Genomic DNA, 18,877 nt, shown 5'->3' on the forward strand with positions numbered 1-18,877 from the left:
CCAGTCATGCCCAACGTCGGCAGAACTCCATAAGCAAATGCCCTGCGCTGGCAGAATTCCATATGCAAGTGCCTTGCGCTGGGCATGACTGATTTGAACAATAAAACTCACCGAACAATGCAGCTGGTATGATGTAGGGTTGAGAGCTGTTGGTGACCAATGGTGTTCAGTGTGCTGTGGATGTCTTTACAGATGTTTGGCAATCTAAAAGAAATAATTACATTATAATCAAATGAAACTGTCAACAATGGTTAAAGGCTGACTTCCAAGTTGGTATATTGCAAAGCATCAGCCGAAGTTTATTTCTAAACTATAACTGATGGAAATGACCAAATTGCCCAACTAAGTTCCAATTCGGCGTTTGAACATGGTTGCGCTTATTGCACTTTTCCATTAGTTATATTTAGTTTAGAAATAAAAGAGGCTAATGCTTTGCAATATACCAACGTGGAACTCAGCCAAACTATGTTAAATTGGGAAACTTTAGTCTTCTTACCTTCAAGGTTCTGATGGCTTCAGTCTCCTGCTGATGTTTGGCTATCTATGGATATATAAAATATACATATATGTATTTAATAAAAGAAAAATTACATTTAATCAAATTAAATCGCTTCTTACCTCCAAAATTTTGCGCGAAATTGATGTTTTTCTTCGCAGCCTACTAGAATCAAATTTGAAATTCGCTGTCAAATTTCGCCTGATTTTCACTTACTCGCTCTAACGCATATAATTCTTATTAAGAGTGCGAATTCTTATAGCTACGCATGATTCAATTATTAAAGGTTTTGTAAGTAGCTTTTTTCTAATATTTGGCACTCCCACCCACAGGGATGGTTTATGGAAGCAGGGGAAAAAGGGGAAGAATTCAATCACACTTCCTAAAATGGGAGCTAAATTCCATAAAAAGGTGTGGATAATAGTGAATGGTGGTATTTTAAAACAAAAACGAATTTGATTTAATTATTTAATTTAAACAAGCTTATTTACATCGAATATAACCCCCGATTGTTATTGAAAATAAATATTTCTATGTATATACCAAACTTGCGTACGTCAGATGGCGCATAACTCGAGAATGGATGGTCCACTTTCAGCTTTTTTTTTGTTGTATTTGTTTGACAGATGATGGATATGAAGAAGCTATTTGTTTGTGGAAAATATGCAGTATTTATTAAACAAAAAAAAAACGGCAAATAAAAAAATTTGGAGCTTAAGTTTCCTTCGCGGATATGGCTCGATTGTTTCGAATATGGTAATTCGAATTCTTTGAAGTCGCACTTTTAATATTCTGGGGAGACTATACAACTGTCAGAATATTAACCATTCGCCGGGTTGCCCGAAAATTTGAATGATTAAAAATATCAAAATATAAAAAAATATAAAAATATTCGCCATAAAAAGGCGTTTGCATTGTTCAACTTTGCATTCTACTTTCAACTAATCGCTTTCAACAAAGTTGGTCGCCAGCCAACATTCGCCTCGTGCGTAAACCTTTTAAGTGTGCAATTACATACATCGCGCCATTGACTAAACCGAGCTGTCGTGTGACGATTGGGCCTATGGATGCGGTTTGGCAATATTATATTGCGTCAAAGCCTCATTCGGAGACACCAGGAGTGTGTTGTGGAGGACAATACCTAAATACCTTCGTTGGCTCATTTACCAAAACCATTGCATGCTTTACTTTACAGCGACTTGGCAGAATCAAGAGGTCTCCACGAATATCGACAAATATATTTCGGCATTTAAGAGAATTTCGTCTCTTTAGCCTACATTGAATTTCTGTAGTCCAACGATGCTCACACATTTTGTCTTGTTGGCGCCAGCGAATGAAGAACAAACATTTCTTCAAATTTAAAAAGTAAAAATTTCACTACTAACAATTTAAAAATGTTCTTAAAACTTGCAAAGATATTTGGAAAAGAAATATCACTGTTTTTGTTTTTAGGAGTATGGTGGGAGTGTCATTGATAAAATTAGAGCGAGAGAAAGTTTTTCTTACAAAACCTTTCATTATTGAATCATGATAGCTACGCTGCTCTTACTTATGGAAACTTTTTTCGACAACTTTTGAGTGTGTGGGTGAGATGACAAAAAAGTTGGGTATGTGTTGGTAAATCATTTGAATTTCAGGGGAAAGTGGTGAGCCGTGGCTGGCAGGGGCGGTTTCTCCAGATTTTGTCATATGTATTGTATTTATGTATGTATTGGTCAACGCTTTTTCGTTCTTCCATTTGACGCTTTCACATCACGTTTTTGAGTGGAGCGAGAGGTTTCGCACGGTGTAGGTTTTTGATATTTGAATCACCCTGTAACGCTAACAAAATTCTAACTAAATGTCTTCAACAAAAAGAATAATTCTTTTTATGATTTTTTTTCGCTATAAACTTCGAAATATTTCAATTATAAAAAATAGTAAGTTGCCACCTGCTTGAAAAATTCCGATTAGTTAAATGAAAAATGTATTACAATTTGGATGTAAAAGTAATAAGGTTTACGAAAGCTTATTTTTTTAATATTTTTGAATAGGGTTTCAACATGTTTCAAAAACTGTATTCAATTAAATTGATAAAATATATAACACATGATTACGGTACGGGTATCAAACTAAAGATGTTGAAAAACAAAACTAACTCCCAAAAATATTGTTTAGGAGTGTTGGCACCTATTCAAAAAATTTAATTCAAATAATTTGATTATATCGTTCCCTCAATATAACAATAGCGTATAATTTTTTTTGGGTTTTGAGAAAATCGAGTTTAAAGTTTTTGTCAAATCAGATGTCTATTAAATTTTTGAACAAGAAATTATACACCATTTTTTCCAATGACATTTTGACCCACTTTGTGAAAGTAGAATTTGACGAAATTTTGACCAGACATAGAATCAATGATGGAGATTCTAAATATGCAATAAAAAAATAATGGCGTATGAGCACATACGCTATTGTTATATTGAGGGGACGATATGCCTTTTCATAATGATTTATTTATTCGATATTTTTTAGGAGTGTTAAAAAAATTTAATTCAAATAATAAAGTGGTTTATGAAAGCTTAATGGAAAAGAATTTTGAAGAAGGTCCATAACACCAAAAAAAAAAAAAAAACAGTGAACAGTAATTTTTGTTCGGTTTTTCTTTAATTTTTTAAGTAATTTTCTGCAGTGGAAAAATGTTCAGTATTCAGATGTAAAATTAATACAAATATTCTATGTAGTTCTATTTTCAATCAAGTAAATACTTAGAATTTTTATATTTTCAGGTATATTTGTAAGAAAATTAGGTGAAAACCCGGTTTATTCCATTGTAAAAATCCAGTTTTTTACTCAGTATTCAAAAAATTAAGATTTCAGAAAAAACGCCTAAAAATACTAAAAATAAAAACCGATAGAAACCGGTTTGGATAAATCGAGTCAATCACAAGGAGTACAAAAAAAGTGGCGGGAAAAAGGTTTGTTAGAAGGAAATTTGCAACTTATTATAAAGCGAATTGTTCAAAAACTCTTTGATACAAAAAATTTTCAAAAGGATTATCACCAGGGCCGAAAAGTTTAAGCTTTTGTTTGGAATTGTTTATTTCGCTTATTCAGGGTTTCGATTGGCTTGGAACATCTTTAGGAAAAATATATGTGAGCTTTTTAACCATCGGTACTTTAAAGTACACTATATTACATCGAAATAAATCAAATATTATTGCTTGGCAACTCCAAGCGCTTAAATAAACGGTTATTTGGAATCAGTGTTAAGCATTCGCTGCTCATGATCATTGCGTTATTTTGGAGTGGCCAAAATTTAGAATATTTTATTCATTTCGACTATTTAAGTGCTATATACCTCCCAAATAACAATTTTATTTATCTCGCAAATACTACTAAAACAAGTATTTGCAATATTTTGTGTTTAATTGACAAATATATTAAACGGACTGGTAAGTACCTTTAGGCACCGGGTACCTCTAACTCAAACACTTTCTCAACCCTTCTATTCTTATTCACATGATAGCGTCATGGCAGGATTGCGAACCAAACGTCTAAATAGAGATGAAATTTTGGAAATATTTGAAGAAATTCCAATTGATAATGGAGAAAATACAGATATTGAGAGTGAAAGCGATTGCGAAGACATTATATATCCTGATGACGACAGTGTAATGGAACGTTACTTACAAGAAATATTAGAAGACGAAAATGTCGAACCCAAGGAACTTGAAGACAATCCGTTTGAAGAAAGCGCAAATCGTGTTCAAGCTGATAATTTAGAACAAGTTCACTCGAATACCGGAGGCAAACGCTTAGGCAGAAGTATTGAGCCGAATCGCCACTGGAAGCTAAAACAGCATGAAACAAGTATTCCTGATTTCTTTTTACCAGAAGGACCTGTAACAGGATATTTCGAATCGTATACAACACCTACATAATATTTTCTGGCACTTATTGCGGACATCACCGAAAATATAATATTCCAATCGAACTTGTATGCATCCCAAAAGCATAAAGTTTTAAATTTGAAGAAAGGTGAGTTGCATGCTTTTATTGGAATCAACTTTTTCATGGGATATCACAAGCTTCGAAGTTGGAAAGATTACTGGAGCACGAGTGAAGATTTTTGTTTGCCAATTGTTAGCAAAACTATGACTCGTAATAGATTTGATGAGATTTTGAGTAACCTGCATGTTAACGATAATTCAATGATTCCTAAAGAAAATAAGGATCGACTTTACAAACTTCGACCAATGATCGATGGTTTGAATAAGAAATTTCAACAAGTTTATAACGGCACTCGACAGCTTTCCGTTGACGAATCGATGATACTATTTAAAGGAAGAAATGTAATGAAGCAGTATTGCCCAATGAAGCCAATAAAGAGAGGATATAAAGTTTGGTGCTTGGCTGACCAATATGGCTATATAAAAAAATTTTCTATCTACCAAGGCAAGGATGAAGGGTTGGAAGAAAAGTATGCAGGTTTCGGTCTTGGAGAAAGAGTTGTCTTGTCAATGACTGAAGAGGAGTGGGGAAAAAATAAAATAATTATTTCGATAACTACTTCACATCTGTTCACCTTCTTGAAAAATTAAAAACAGAACAAACGTTAGCTTGCGGCACTATTCGCGCCAACCGAAAAGGAACCCCAAAAAACTTGGTCACTGATAAGAAAATGAAAAGAGGAGATAACGATTTCAGGCTATCTTCTAGTGGCATAAGTTTCTACAAGTGGATGGATAAGAAGGCAATTTTTCTGGCATCGAATTTCCATGGATCTGAATCTATGACCGTTCCTAGGAGGGATCAAAAAGGCAATGTTAATGATATAAAGTGTCCAATAGTGGTCAAGGACTATAATACCTTCATGGGCGGAGTTGATCATGCTGATCAATTGCGGAGTGCTTATGGCCTTGACAGGAAATCCAAAAAGTGGTGGTGCCGAATTTTTTGGGGTCTGTTAGAAATAGCATTCATCAACGCTTATGTGATTTACTGTCAGTCGTCGGAAAAATGTACACTTTTGCAATTCAGGAGATCTGTTAGTTTAGGATTGATGACCCAAAAATGCCCAAACCTAAAGAGAAAAAGTTTGACATCTAAATCTAACGATGAGTTAGTCACTAACTCCAAAAGGCGCAGAGGACAAAACGCCTCTGTTTGTAAGGATGTACGATTAGGAAATCTTGGTGTTCACTGGCCAATTTTTGTTAATGTTCGAGGAAGATGTGAATTTTGTAGCTTGCAAAAAATTCAATCGAAACCCTACTCTAAATGTGTTCATTGTGGAGTGTACCTTTGCTGTAATGACAAAAAGAACTGTTTTTCTAAATACCACGGAATAAATTAATATGTATTTATTTAATCAGTAAAACATCTAAGTATCTTTGAGAGAAATTTGATTCGAAATTAATTTTCCTACGCAATACAATGAAATTTAACAATAGCACTTTGTTGAAACGAAAAAAACTGCTTTAGAAATAATATGTAATGAATTAAATCTGTGTTTATTCTTTTGAAATAAAAAAGCTGTTTTAGAAAGACCATGGAATGAATTGAATAATATGCGGTTTTTTTTTTTTCAATAAAGACTTTCAATAAAAAGACAGCTGAAGTTTCTTCTTATTTACTGCTCGAGTGAGACCAACGGTACTTTTGAGTACCACCAATTTTAAATATCCTTACGTATCCTTGAAAATATTTTACATTTGGATATATTATCCTAAACCGATAATAAACAAGATTTGACAGTGAAAACAAACTCTTTTTATCTCCCTCATATCCTGGTCTAAAAGGGGTTAATTTTAATGATCATGCTTATTTTGCTTATTTCATTGTACAAAGCTAACTACGGACCTTTTAAGAAAACGGTCAAGAAATAAATTGCTATTATTCTTGTGTGTGAATAGAGTAGTGTACAAGGAGTTTTGACATCTGATATTTTACAGCCTGCTGTCTCACTTTTTTCTTACGAAATAATGAAATGGGCATACATATATTTCTGTTGAAAACAAGGGTGCCTTGAACGCTTCACAAACAAACTTTAGCAAACCATAGAAGAAAGCGTAGCAATTTTCTTACGAACTTCGTACTGCTTAAGAAAATTGGGCCCAATAAAATTTTCTTGACTATTTCTTGGGTATTTTTTTTTTATTCGTCGAACTAAAGAAATGTTTACAAATATTAACAAAAAGAGGTTTGGTTTTCATTAACCCGTAAATGCCATTGGCATTTCCAAATTAGAACTCGAAAAAGGCGATATATTGCGTGAGAATCTCAAACAAAGTTTACCATTAAGAGCAACCTGCAAACCATCAAAAGAGACACTTGAAATGTACGAAGCCGTAAAATCGCTAAATAAAAAAGACATTTACATTACCAAGGCTGATAAAGGCATTTGTGTGATAGTATTAAACAAAAGTGACTACGATGATGGCATGCAAAAATTGATTGATGGCGGAAACTATGTTCGAGTTAGAAATCAACTGAACAAAATGAGAACTGCAGTGAGCACAGCCATTAAAAATCATGCAGAGTTGTTTGGTGTTTTTTGGAAAAGTCGCATGATTGTTTCACATTCCCGTGTACCTTCAATTTATGGCCTTTTTAAGCTACACAAACCAGGTAATAACTATCGTCCGATTGTCTCCATTATTAACGCACCGCATTCCGCTATTTCGAGATGGCTGGGTGAAAAATACAGAAAAATGAAACAATCTGATCCCCTTTTCAATCAAAAATTCGCTTGAATTGGTCAATGCATTGGATGGTGTTCGTTTGTGCGATAATCAACAGCTTGTCTCGTTTGACATTAAATCTTATTTTTCGTATGTACCTAGAGAAGGCGCGCTCATGGCTCTACGGGATTGGTTGGATCGCCAAAATATTAACCCTTTGGAAAAACAAGCATTATTGCAGTTGACGAAGATGAGCATAGAACAGTCTTATTTCCAATTTCGTGAAATATTTTATTGGCAAAAGGATGGTCTTCCGATGGGTCACGTATTAAGTCCATTTTTATGTAATTTATTTATGGTAACCGATGAACAAAACCTTTTGGATAGCGCATTATTCTCGCACATATACCATCGATATGTTGACGACTGTTTCGCAGTTGTTGACGACACTTTGCAAATGTTTAACTCAATTTGTAATGAGATACAATTTACTTGCGAGAGAGAGGTAGACAGAAGCTCCCCTCTCGATATACTAATTGAACGGGATAGTGACAACAATATTGTATTTGATATTTTTCGTAAGAGCACAACGACAATAGATATATTCCAATCGAGTCAAGTCACCATCACTCCCACAAGCATGCAGCGTTCAACTCTATGATACATCGCCTCGTAAACATCCCATTGTCAACAGAGAAGTTCGTTGCGGAACGAAACACAATCATTCGTATCGCAAATCTTAATGGCCACGTCAACTATAGATCGTTTAATTGATAAATATTCAAAACGTAAATCAAAAAGTCTTGTATCTTCGTTTTTTGAAAAGAAAAATGATTGAAAACGTTGTTCTATGTTGTACAATTCCAGTAATTTTACTTGTTTTTCAAATATTTTAAAGAAAGAAAATATTTTGTTAGCTCCAAAAAGTAATACGAAATTAAAATCATTGTTGTGTTCTACAAAAGATAAATGCGTTAGCATTGAAAAACCAGGTGTCTATATAGCTAATTGTGATTCTTGTCATTGTGTTTATATAGGTCAAACTTTCCGGTGTTTAAAAATTAGATTCAAAGAACATTGAAATAGTATAAAAAATATCGAACCATATAAAAATGGCTTGGCAGAACATATTTTGTTGGAAAAGCATAAAATCAATGAAAATAACTTTAAACTAATCGCCTCTGAATTAAATCGCAACCGCTTAAACATTTTAGAGTCTGCACATTTATTTACATAGGAAAAACAATTTAAATCGCGACGTAGGTCCACATTTCTCTTCTCTATTTAGTCTTCTTGATTTTGAAGTAAACTAGTATTGTATTTATGTATGTCATATGTATTGTATTTATGTATGTATTGGTCAACGCTTTTTCGTTCTTCCATTTGAAGCTTTCACATCACATATTTTGTTTTAGTTTTAGTTGAAATTCTGACTCTGTCTGAGGATGATGTCTATGAGACATCGAAACAATTCTTATAAAATTTAAATAAATTACTAAATGACTATAAGGTGTTTTCTTGTATTTCAATTCAATTGATTGTATAATTTATCTCAAATGGAGAATAACGAATATTTAAAAAAATTAAAATGACCAGCGCAGATAACTATTATTTGCATCGTGCAGTTCCATAAGTAATGTGACCAGTACTTCTTTTTTCGCTCTTGTACTTCGTACTTCGAAGTACAGTGAAATGTACTTCTTTGCGATATTTTGTACTTCAGGAGGCAGATTTTGTAACCAGTTAGAGAAAATTTTCGGATCGCTATCGCACTTTTTGATGCATGATATAAAAATTTTTGCGTAAAAAAGCGCGATAGCGATTCGCAAATTGTCGCTAACTGGTTACAGAATCTGCCCCAGGTCCTGTACTTCTCCGATCTTCCTGCAAAAATGTCACTCCATAGGCAATAGTCAAGTATATTCATATTCTGGGGTTTGAAACCAACCTAATAAGGTTTATCTACAGCTTACTTCGTGACAGAACTGTCGCGGCGAAGTGGGGGAGCGTCTGCACTCAGTGCAGAGTCAATAGGAGCACTCCACAAGGTGGTTTTCTCTCTCCCCTGCTCTGGATTACACTTGTAAATGACCTTCTAGAAGAACTTGAAAAGTGGGCTATCGGTTGATCGCCTATGTAGATGATATGGAACTTTTGGTTAAGAGACGATTTTTATACACCCTTTTTGATCTGGCTCAAGGTTACCTGAACCAGGTAACTTGGTGGGCGATCAACGGCGGCTGTCGTGGAAGCCTAAAATTGAGGAAAGGGTAGGAAAGTTGTCGGTTGCCTTGTACTGCTGTAGGGGAGCTATCGGTAAAAAGTGGGTTCTCTCACCCAAATTAATTCATTAGCTCTAGGAAACCAGATTCAAGCGTATATTGTTTCAAGGAGCCTTTGTTTGGTGGAACTCACTAGAGAAGGCTACACTTGTAAAACAGGAATTAGCGGAGCATTAGGAGCCACACCTACAGTGACGTTTAACATAAATATGTTGAACACGGCGCCTGCGGATATTGCAGACAGAATTGTCGTAGCACAAACTGCTATAAGACGAAAAGCCTGATTATGGCAACTTAACTTAACTTAACGAAACGTTGAACTTAGATAATCAAAATTAAACAGATTTCGACGTGGCATTAAGTTACGTTAAGTTTCGGCTGTTCAATTATAAGCAACACCCATTTAACAGAGAGAGCCGTAAGTTACATTAAGTTGCCATAGTCAGACCATAAGGGACACCGGGTCCTTTTGTGACATAAAACTGGAAAAGAAGACGTTTCTCTGCTGCAGCAAATGTTTTTACAGTGCACTTTAAGACACGTTACCTCTCAAGGGCTAGTGATGGGGGTTCTGACACCCCTTGTGCGGTTGGTATTCATGCGGTGACACTAGGAATCTCAACTGATGCTTTTGTATCAGCTGCCAAGAGGAAGATGGAGTGGAATCATCTCCACACTTTCTTTTAGACTGTCCAATAGGGTGGTCCAAAAACAGCAAAGTCGGAATTTTAATGCTCTCACCCCCTAGGATTGTTCTATATCAAAAAAAGTAGACCCCTAGACCCCATGGACAACTTTGGGCGCTTTGGGCGACCTGTAAATATTTTTTGATTTCAAAATAAAAAAATGAGGGTATTTTTTCGGTATAGAAATATCCTAGGGGGGGAAGCATAAAAATTCCGAATTTACTGGTTTTGGACCACCCTATTGGACAGTCTAAAAGAAAGTGTGGAGATGATTCCACCAGATCCACCATTTCCTACCTAAGTACCGCCGCCGAAGAAGTAGTCGGATTTCAGCGAGCCCGAAAGAACAACTGGTACGATGAGTAGTGTCAAGTATCTGCAGAGAAAAAATATGCCGCCTACAGGGCCGAGACCGTTATAGGGAACTGAAGAGGGAAGTGAGATGTATTTGCAGCAATAAGAAGAGAGACCGGGAAACGCCGACAGGAAAAAGGCCCGATAATTTGATCAGAGAGTTATTCCCTAAAATGTCACAATCATCTTGTTCATAGCTTCTAAATACTCGTAGTTGGTATTTTCATACTTTCAACTGAACATATTATTTTATACACAGCAAGTTACGGCATTATTCTAACTTCAAGATCGACGAAGTCTCGACTTTTATTTGAATTCTATAACTAAAACGTTGTCTAAAAAGAAATATTAACATAGCTTAAAATAAATCTTGGCTTAAAATATACCTAACGTATACTAGAAATAGAGTTGCGTTCATAAATAAAACTTAAATAGATGTTAACTGTACATGATAACTGTTATATTCGACCTATTTCAAGCGCTTTAAACAAAATTACATACTAGCAATTCACTTAAAAGCAGAAAAATCCTTAGGCATTATCTCAATCTTTTTAACAATGAAATAAGTAACCTAGTGCGTGTGGTCACTACGCTCTTTCGATTCATATCTACATACATATGTGGATTTCATACTCTAGGAACTTATTAATATATTAGGCTTTAGCCTCTGTTTTACGCCGATTTCGAACGGCTATTGTATATTTATGAGAAGCTGATTTTTATGGCAGAAATAAACTTAGAGGTTTGCCATTGCCTGCCGAGGGGCGACCGCTATTAGAAAAAATATTTGTGTTTTTATTTTTTTTTATATTGGGTTGAACCGGGCTTGAACCGAGGCCCTTGGGAATGGTAGCGCACACTGCTAACCGCCACACCACAGCAGCCGGTATTTAATATACTTAACTGGAACTAACCGAAAACAGTTTTATATGGATCGAATAGTATGTGGGTACATATGAACACAAATTCGGAATACCGACTCTGCCTTGAGAACGATGAAACTATGAAGCAAATTCTTTGTGGTTGGCCGGCCTTTACTAGACAAAGATTAATTCATTTTAAAGCTCCAATTTGTGAGCTCTTTGCAGTAAAGAATTCGCTTTCCAGAGCCCTTTCAAGATTCATCACGGAAGCCGAAGGTATCTTGTGCACACTGGGAACTGCCAGGTCGCAATTCCTCTTGTTGTGCTACATTTAATCACTTAAGTAACTAATTAGCGCTTTGGTAATCGAAATATAACAAAATAAGTTTTCATTTTCTTTGTTGGTGGAATTGAAGCGATGATCGTCAAACTCTCTTCTAGACGAGTCATAGATCATTCACTATTCTCTAAGCTTTTTTGTATCCAGCCTGCACAGTGCAACCAAACAAAAAAAAAAAGGCCGAAAAAGCGTTTGAGTTCAGATTTCATGTACAGCGCTGCCAATTATATGAACACAACTGTATATAGTTCAATGTTCAATTTAAACAATTATTTTTAAATTTGGTACATTTAAATAATTATGCGGTTACATTCAGTAACGGTCAAAAATAGTCGAATGATGTTTATTTTTAAGTATTCACAATGTTTTTCAAGTAAATTTTATTTGTTTATTTTTCTATAAAAATATTGTTCACATACAAAAGTGTTGTAACCACAACCATATGAATTAAAGCTTCAAACTTTATGCAAAATTTAGAAAACTTCCAAAAATTTTCTAAAATTTTTTCTAATAAACATTGTGAATATTTAAGAGCAGGGACCGAAAATAATGATTGTTTTCAAATATTCAATAAAAAAAGCAAACGCTCCTAAATATCGTAAAACAGTTTCGAGTATATGTATGTTTCTTTATTTCCTGTATGAATCCGTTAGGATTTAAAAATTTCTGAGCGATATCTATAAAAATTATAATTAATACTTACAATTACAGAAACTAAAATTATATATCGAGTTATATTCTTTTGATCAAATATAAAGCTCATTTTTCCAGTGTTATTTTTTCGCTTCGTAATAATAATTATTTTGTGAATTGTTAAGTTTTGATCAAAAGTAGGTAAGCATTATTTAATGATTTTTTTTTTGTTTTTTCATTAGAAAAAAAATATATTATATTTTTAGTTAATTTTTTTGTCAAAAATAATGATTATTTCTTAAGTATTATTTTTTTGATTGAGAATAAAATTGATTTCTTGAGCATTATAAAATGAAATTAAATAAATATTTTTTGAGCTTTATGGCAGATCGAACAATTCCAAATACCGGTCCGCTTTTCTAATAACTGCTTAGCAGTAAATATTTTTTGCTATTCAAAAATTACAAGAAATTTATAGGCATAACATATGCATATGTAAATATGTAAATTAGTAAAAAATAATGTTGATAAATTTGTTGTAATTTTTTGTGCATATGTTGAAGAGTGAAAAAAAACACTTTTTACAAAAGCATTGTGGCATTTTGAGTTATTCAATCTGCAAAAAAAAATATAAATAAAAAAAAAATAATAATTTTTATTGCTCAAAGATAAAATAAGGCTCACGTGAGTCTAATTATCAATCAAAAAAATTCACACTTAAGCAATAATCATTACTTTTGATAAACAAATAAAACTTTTGACATAAAATAATGCTTATTTTTATCAAAAAATAATTCACAAAGTAATAATTATTTTAGAGCGAGAAAATAGCACTTGAAAAATGGGTTTTATTTTTGATCAAAGTAATTATATGATTTTTTTCTGAGCAATACAGTAAAACTCAGAAATTTATTATAAGAATTTATCGACATTATTATTTATCGAAATTTATTATAAGAATTTATCGACAAAACTTTAAAATAATGATTAAAAATCAATGATGATTATGGTCCCTGCTTAAAACTAAACATTATTCGACCATTTTTTGCCCATTACTGTACATACAGTGACTTAAAAAATTGGCCACGTACAGAAATTTTTTTATATATTCCCAACGTTTTTCAAATTAATTTTTTTGTTATTTTTCTATAAAAATATTGTCCAAACTTTAACCAAAACTATTTAAACCAAGGTTTCAAACTCTACACAAAATTTTGAAAATTCAACAAATTTTCATCGAAATTTCAAACTTTTTAACCTGAATCTTTAGACATTTTTGGGTATGCCTAACCCATCAAATTTTAATCTAATAAAGTGCAAGTCTCTTTTTTTGCTGCTTTTGCGGATTTTTTATATTTATATATGTGTGTATGTATATATAACAAGTGCATTTCTTAACAAGACATTTTTAAGCAAAAATCACAATGAAATTTCGTTTAACATTTCCCAAGTTTTTTTTTTAAATTTTGCATAAAGTTTAAAGCTTTCATTTATATGGTTTTGGTTAAAGCATGCGCAATATTTTTATAGAAAAATAAAAAATAAAAAAAATTTTAAAAAACATTTTGAATAAATATTTAAATGTAAACATCATTCGACCATTTTTGCCCATTCCTGTACATATATCTATTCAAAATATGTTTGTGTTAAGTATTAATGAGTTATGTAAGTAAGTATTTAGTGCATGAAGTAAACTTAGAATAAAAAAAAAATATTCCTATGATATAAATACAATACCATTCCTCTGAAATTCTGCGCTTAAGTTTAATACATTGCCTTTTAAAATATCGGATTTGTCGCTAGCTTTCATTAACTACGATTACATTTTGCTTTCGAGCCTTTCACTTATCAATTTTTTCACTACTCTCAATGATCTCTGTATTGAACATAGCCCTACATAAAGTCACCATACCACGTGAGAGTTTACTATAGCAAGCTGGTTTGTTTCTTCGCACTATACACAAGTAATAAAAGGGTATGCCAGCTACCGTTATGCCGATACCGACAATGAGATTCATGGGATTTGTAAAGCTGGGCAAAAGCACCAGAGTCAGACAGCATATTATGAAAATTAGAGGCAGTGCCAGGTGCACTTTGATGGGCCGCGGAATGTTGGGCCTGTAAAGAGAGGTAATAGAAAAGATAAATACTCGATTTTAGTTATATAAGAAAAAGTTACTATGGAAATATTTACTTGGAGTGTCGCAACCAAAGCATGCCAGCAATGCTGACCACCACTGATAGCCACAACATGGCGCTAAAGTAGTTGATCAGAATGTAAACATCGGCAGTGAGTAAAGTCAGCAGTGATGTGATGCACTAGAAATGGTAAGATAAGTTAAAAAAAATTCATGAATATTAGATACAAATTTTTCAAATCCCCTGTACAACTTACCGAAAATATCAGCGATGGTATGGGCGTTTGCTGTTTAATGTGGAATAGCATGAAGAATTTTGGTAAATGTCCTTCTTGTGCACCGGTCGCAAATCGACGCGCCGAAGTGAAGAGCACACCATTGACGCCGCCAAAAGTGCTTAGCGCTTAGCAGCATACCAACGGCATGGCGATCCAAATGGCACGTGGAAGATTTCTGGAAAGGAAAAGTAGAAAATATGGGAAACAAAATTTAATACTTTTATCACTGAGTGTATGTACATATAAAGGACACTATTTTATTGAAATTGTGAGAAATTCGGATTTTCCTTCCGCTCTAGTGTTTTCAGGCTTATAATAATAATATTTTAGTGCTTTGCTTTTTGCTAAATGTATGGCCGAGCTTCTCTTCCGATCTATGCCATGCGCCTTGATGTTGTCACATAAAGGGGAGGGACCTACAGTTTTACGCCGACTCCAAACGGCAAGTGGTTTTAAAGAGAAGCTTTTTTAAGGCAGAAACACACACACTCGGAGGTTTCCCACTTTTCCTGATATAGATGCTGCTCGGATCAGTGATCGAACCCGGGTCCTACGGAGTAGAAGTACGCGCCTCAAAGCAGTCCGCTACAACAGCCGCCCCCAGGCTTAAGGCATCTAAAAGGCTGCGAATGACAAGTAAGGGTAATACCTCCATTTCAGACAAAGCCATTGAAAGACGCTGTGACTGTCAAATCCCGAAGATCAACATTTGGCACAATTTCGAAATTCACATCCCCGACAGATGGATAATGAATAAGAGATTCCCCTATTTATGGCTGATTCCGAAATGAACATCGCAGCAGGTTCTGCGTTTGCTCTTCTTCCAGCAACTTCCATTGGAGAAAGCTTCCAGACTGCTGTATTTCCTACCATAACACTTATCTTTTTGGTAGACAGTAAAGCATCGAACCAGGCCCGTGTGCCGGCGACGACAATCTTAATCCCTCAAATTTCGTAAGCATTGCACCGTCAGTCTTTTCCGGCTGCTGTTTCGGAAAGTGAAAAACTGAAAGTGTTTGTAAGACAAGTCTTGAATAAAAGCATAGAAACTCCACTAAGTTTCCTGCCCTTATAAATTGTAAATAGAGGAACAAAAGCTGCAAATAGCAGGTTAAATAACCTGGATATATGCAGAGTGAAGCGTGCAACATGGAATCTGCCAAGGCTATTGACGAACCAAGGTTCAAAGACCCTGGCACAAATTTCTTTGGCAACTGTTAAGATAAGGGAGGATTTAATAATAACTCTCTGTACGGTATTCGTACACACTCGACAAAAATTAACTTTAGATTTCTGGGGAACCAGTTTTGCGAAGACTTGGACTGCTCAATTATAATTGCACTTCAGTCGCGGTTTGAATTCGGAAACATATCTGCATTTACTCAAGTACATGAAGGATCTCAAGCTGTAAACGCAGTTCTTTTGAAATAAAAATCCAACGTCCATTTCAGATATTCGTGCGGCAAACAGAGTATTCAAGATTATTTCAAAGATTAATCAAAAGAATGCTAAGCAATAAATGCGAATAACATACTGCATATTTTACACTGGATGCGCACAGTATAACCGGTCCAAACTTTCGCATAAAGTGCGGGTCCAATGACAAGCCACTGCAAAGAATTACGTTGTTGTGAAACTCGGAAGAATTAAGAGGTCAGCTGCTGTTGGCTCAACGGGTGCGATGAGATCCAATGGAGACTTTGACCGTTTTGTTCGATTCACTACCTTTTAGATACTGGAAAAACGGGCCTAAAAAGACTCGCATCTGATAAAAACAGATCTGAAGAAAACTCAAACCTTGCACAAAATTCACAGCCGCATTAGCTGAATTCGGGCAGATACCCAGTGCTGGGTGACAACTTGTAGGGAGTAGTTGAGAGTTGGCCTTAATATCTGATCGAGATTACTTTTAGAGAAGTACGCTCCAGCACTTAAGACGTCCAATGCGTTGCAGAACTAGCAAATTTTTCCAATCGAAACCTAATCAGAGGTGGAACTGTGCAGGATATTATAGAAATAGCAGATGGATCAGGAGCACTCACAACCCGTTTAAAACCAGGCCTCTTTAAGGAATTAGCAACGAAAATACAATATCACGACTGTCTGTCGGTTCTGCCAAATTGCAAGGTCCCACCCTGAAGAGATAGCTGAGCACTGCGAGTGTTCGACCCGTGCAAAAGTAAGGCTGCATAAAAAGCTTGATCAAACATTCCTCCATACTACCACCTTTTTAGACTGTGGCCGCAGAGTGACAAACCATTCTAGCCAACCCACCCTAGATAAGCAAATTTTTTCTCAAAAATTAGTATTTTTTATTGCCACGCATATTGCCTGCCTCAGCCTTCATGACGATTATACAGAAGTGTGTGTCATTTGAATAAGCATTCATCTTCCGACGCATATATTTTATCTGGTACATTTCATTGGCAGTCACTTAGCCACACGTTTTTCGGAATATTCAATGAGCCCTCATGAATTGCAAATCATATCTGCTCAACAAGTGTCAAGCACTTATACTACATATATGTATTTACATACATATGTAAGTACAAGTACAAACTAGGGATGTCGCGTATGCGAATGCGGATGTCAAGTATTTTTAAGAAACAATTAGAATCTAGTATAATGGCGAGGCCAAACCAGATGTGACAGGTTTCCTAAAGCTTTTAAAAATAATTCTTCATTCTCATTACTTTGGCTTTTTCGAATTTGAGGTATCTGTAACTTCATCAACGTTTTTCGATTTGATTTCTGTAATTAATTTTTAATACTTTCATATGCGACTGGTCTGAAAAATGTGTGCTTATAGCGAGCTAAATAGGTGGATATGAAAAATAAATTATTATTTTCCAGGAATGAAAATTCTGAACAAAATTCTTATTTCAAAGCCGTGGCTGCCTGCCGAATAGGATCAGAATATTGTTATTTTTTTTAAAAAAGCACCCCGTTTTTTTATAAGTGTTTGAATCTCAGATAGTTCAAAGTCATGTTTTTTTATAAGCATTTTAATCTCAGAAAGTTACATAATTCTTCTCTAATTAAAGGTAAGACCTATAGCTTTTTAATTATTTGAGCATCGATTCTCTTTATAGCCAGACGTTTATCATTTCTGCTGGAAATCCCTATTGAAGGAGCTTACTCTTTGACTTTAAATAGCAAAGAAGGGACAGTTTTACCACAGAAGTTTTATCCAAGGATCCAATGTATATCCCTACGAAAAAAGTATTGCCCGACAAGTAAACAAAATTATTGTTTTTAAAATTTTTGCTAATAATAAATTCCCCAAAGAGGCCCATTTGAAATTATTGAAACAAAAATATATGTAACATCAAAAACAAATCACGAAAATTTGGTTAAGAATTACAGTGCACACTTTCTTCATTTGTGTCTATTAGTTTTTTTAAGATTGGTCCAAAAAAATCATAATAAAGAAAGAAAGCAATGCAGCTGTTTAAAGCACAGAAAAAAACACATTGTTAAAAAGACTATGTTCTCTTTGACGCGCGTCAAAGGACAAGTAGAAGCTGGAACTTGTTTGGCTGCCCATTGATAGCTCGGTTATATAGCTTAAGAAATAATATGTATAAAGACATTTTTATCAAAGTTGATAAATATGACATTTGACCAGTTTTGTTACACAAATACTCCCACGAACACAGGCAAAAATATTGGCTGCAATTTGTCATTTTTTTGACATATATACATTTTATCGGTGCACTTGCACAACATTCGCATTCGCAAAAGCTCCGCATTGATTATTGCGAATGCGAAAGCGAATATTCGCAACAACCCTGGTACAAACATATGAATTAGGGCTGGGACTATCCGTATATTCGGATACCCGGTTCGTTCTATTTTGTTATCCGGATATCTAATAAATGTTCCAGATATTCTAAACAATGTTTTAACGGATTCTTATTAAAATTACTGAATCTACGGAGTTACAAAATAACCCTACAAGACAGCTGAGTATCATATGAGTACTCATATTATCATTATCCCTAATCACAAAAGTGCTTATCAAAGTCCTCATTTTCGTTCAGGCCATGGGAAAAAATTGAGTACTTTCCCCTCAATGTTGTCATCAGAAAGTCCTCAGTACTAATAGTCAAACTACTCATTTATGCCGTACTACAAAAACAAAA

At 34.5% G+C, this 18,877-nt stretch overlaps 1 protein-coding gene and 1 long non-coding RNA gene across 2 annotated transcripts; both read right to left on the reverse strand.

Moving 5' to 3' along the window:
• On the reverse strand, positions 1 to 809 carry LOC118740813. Its single transcript, XR_004993186.1, has 3 exons — positions 619 to 809; positions 497 to 541; positions 1 to 204 (listed from the first exon to the last, which is right to left on the reverse strand). It is a non-coding gene; the product is annotated as an uncharacterized LOC118740813 (long non-coding RNA).
• A 13,065-nt stretch (positions 810 to 13,874) lies between these two features.
• LOC118740805 (Y+L amino acid transporter 2-like) lies at positions 13,875 to 14,877 on the reverse strand. Its single transcript, XM_036472499.1, has 3 exons — positions 14,712 to 14,877; positions 14,511 to 14,635; positions 13,875 to 14,434 (listed from the first exon to the last, which is right to left on the reverse strand). The coding sequence occupies exons 1-3, from the start codon at positions 14,760 to 14,762 to the stop codon at positions 14,158 to 14,160; spliced, it is 453 nt and encodes a 150-aa protein (XP_036328392.1). The 5' UTR covers positions 14,763 to 14,877; the 3' UTR covers positions 13,875 to 14,157.
• Between the last annotated feature and the right edge of the window lie 4,000 nt (positions 14,878 to 18,877).

The sequence above is a fragment of the Rhagoletis pomonella genome, unplaced genomic scaffold (genome assembly GCF_013731165.1).
Source record: "Rhagoletis pomonella isolate Grant_MI unplaced genomic scaffold, Rhpom_1.0 Rhpom_scaffold_00006, whole genome shotgun sequence".
In the NCBI taxonomy this organism is placed as follows: Eukaryota; Metazoa; Arthropoda; class Insecta; order Diptera; family Tephritidae; genus Rhagoletis; species Rhagoletis pomonella.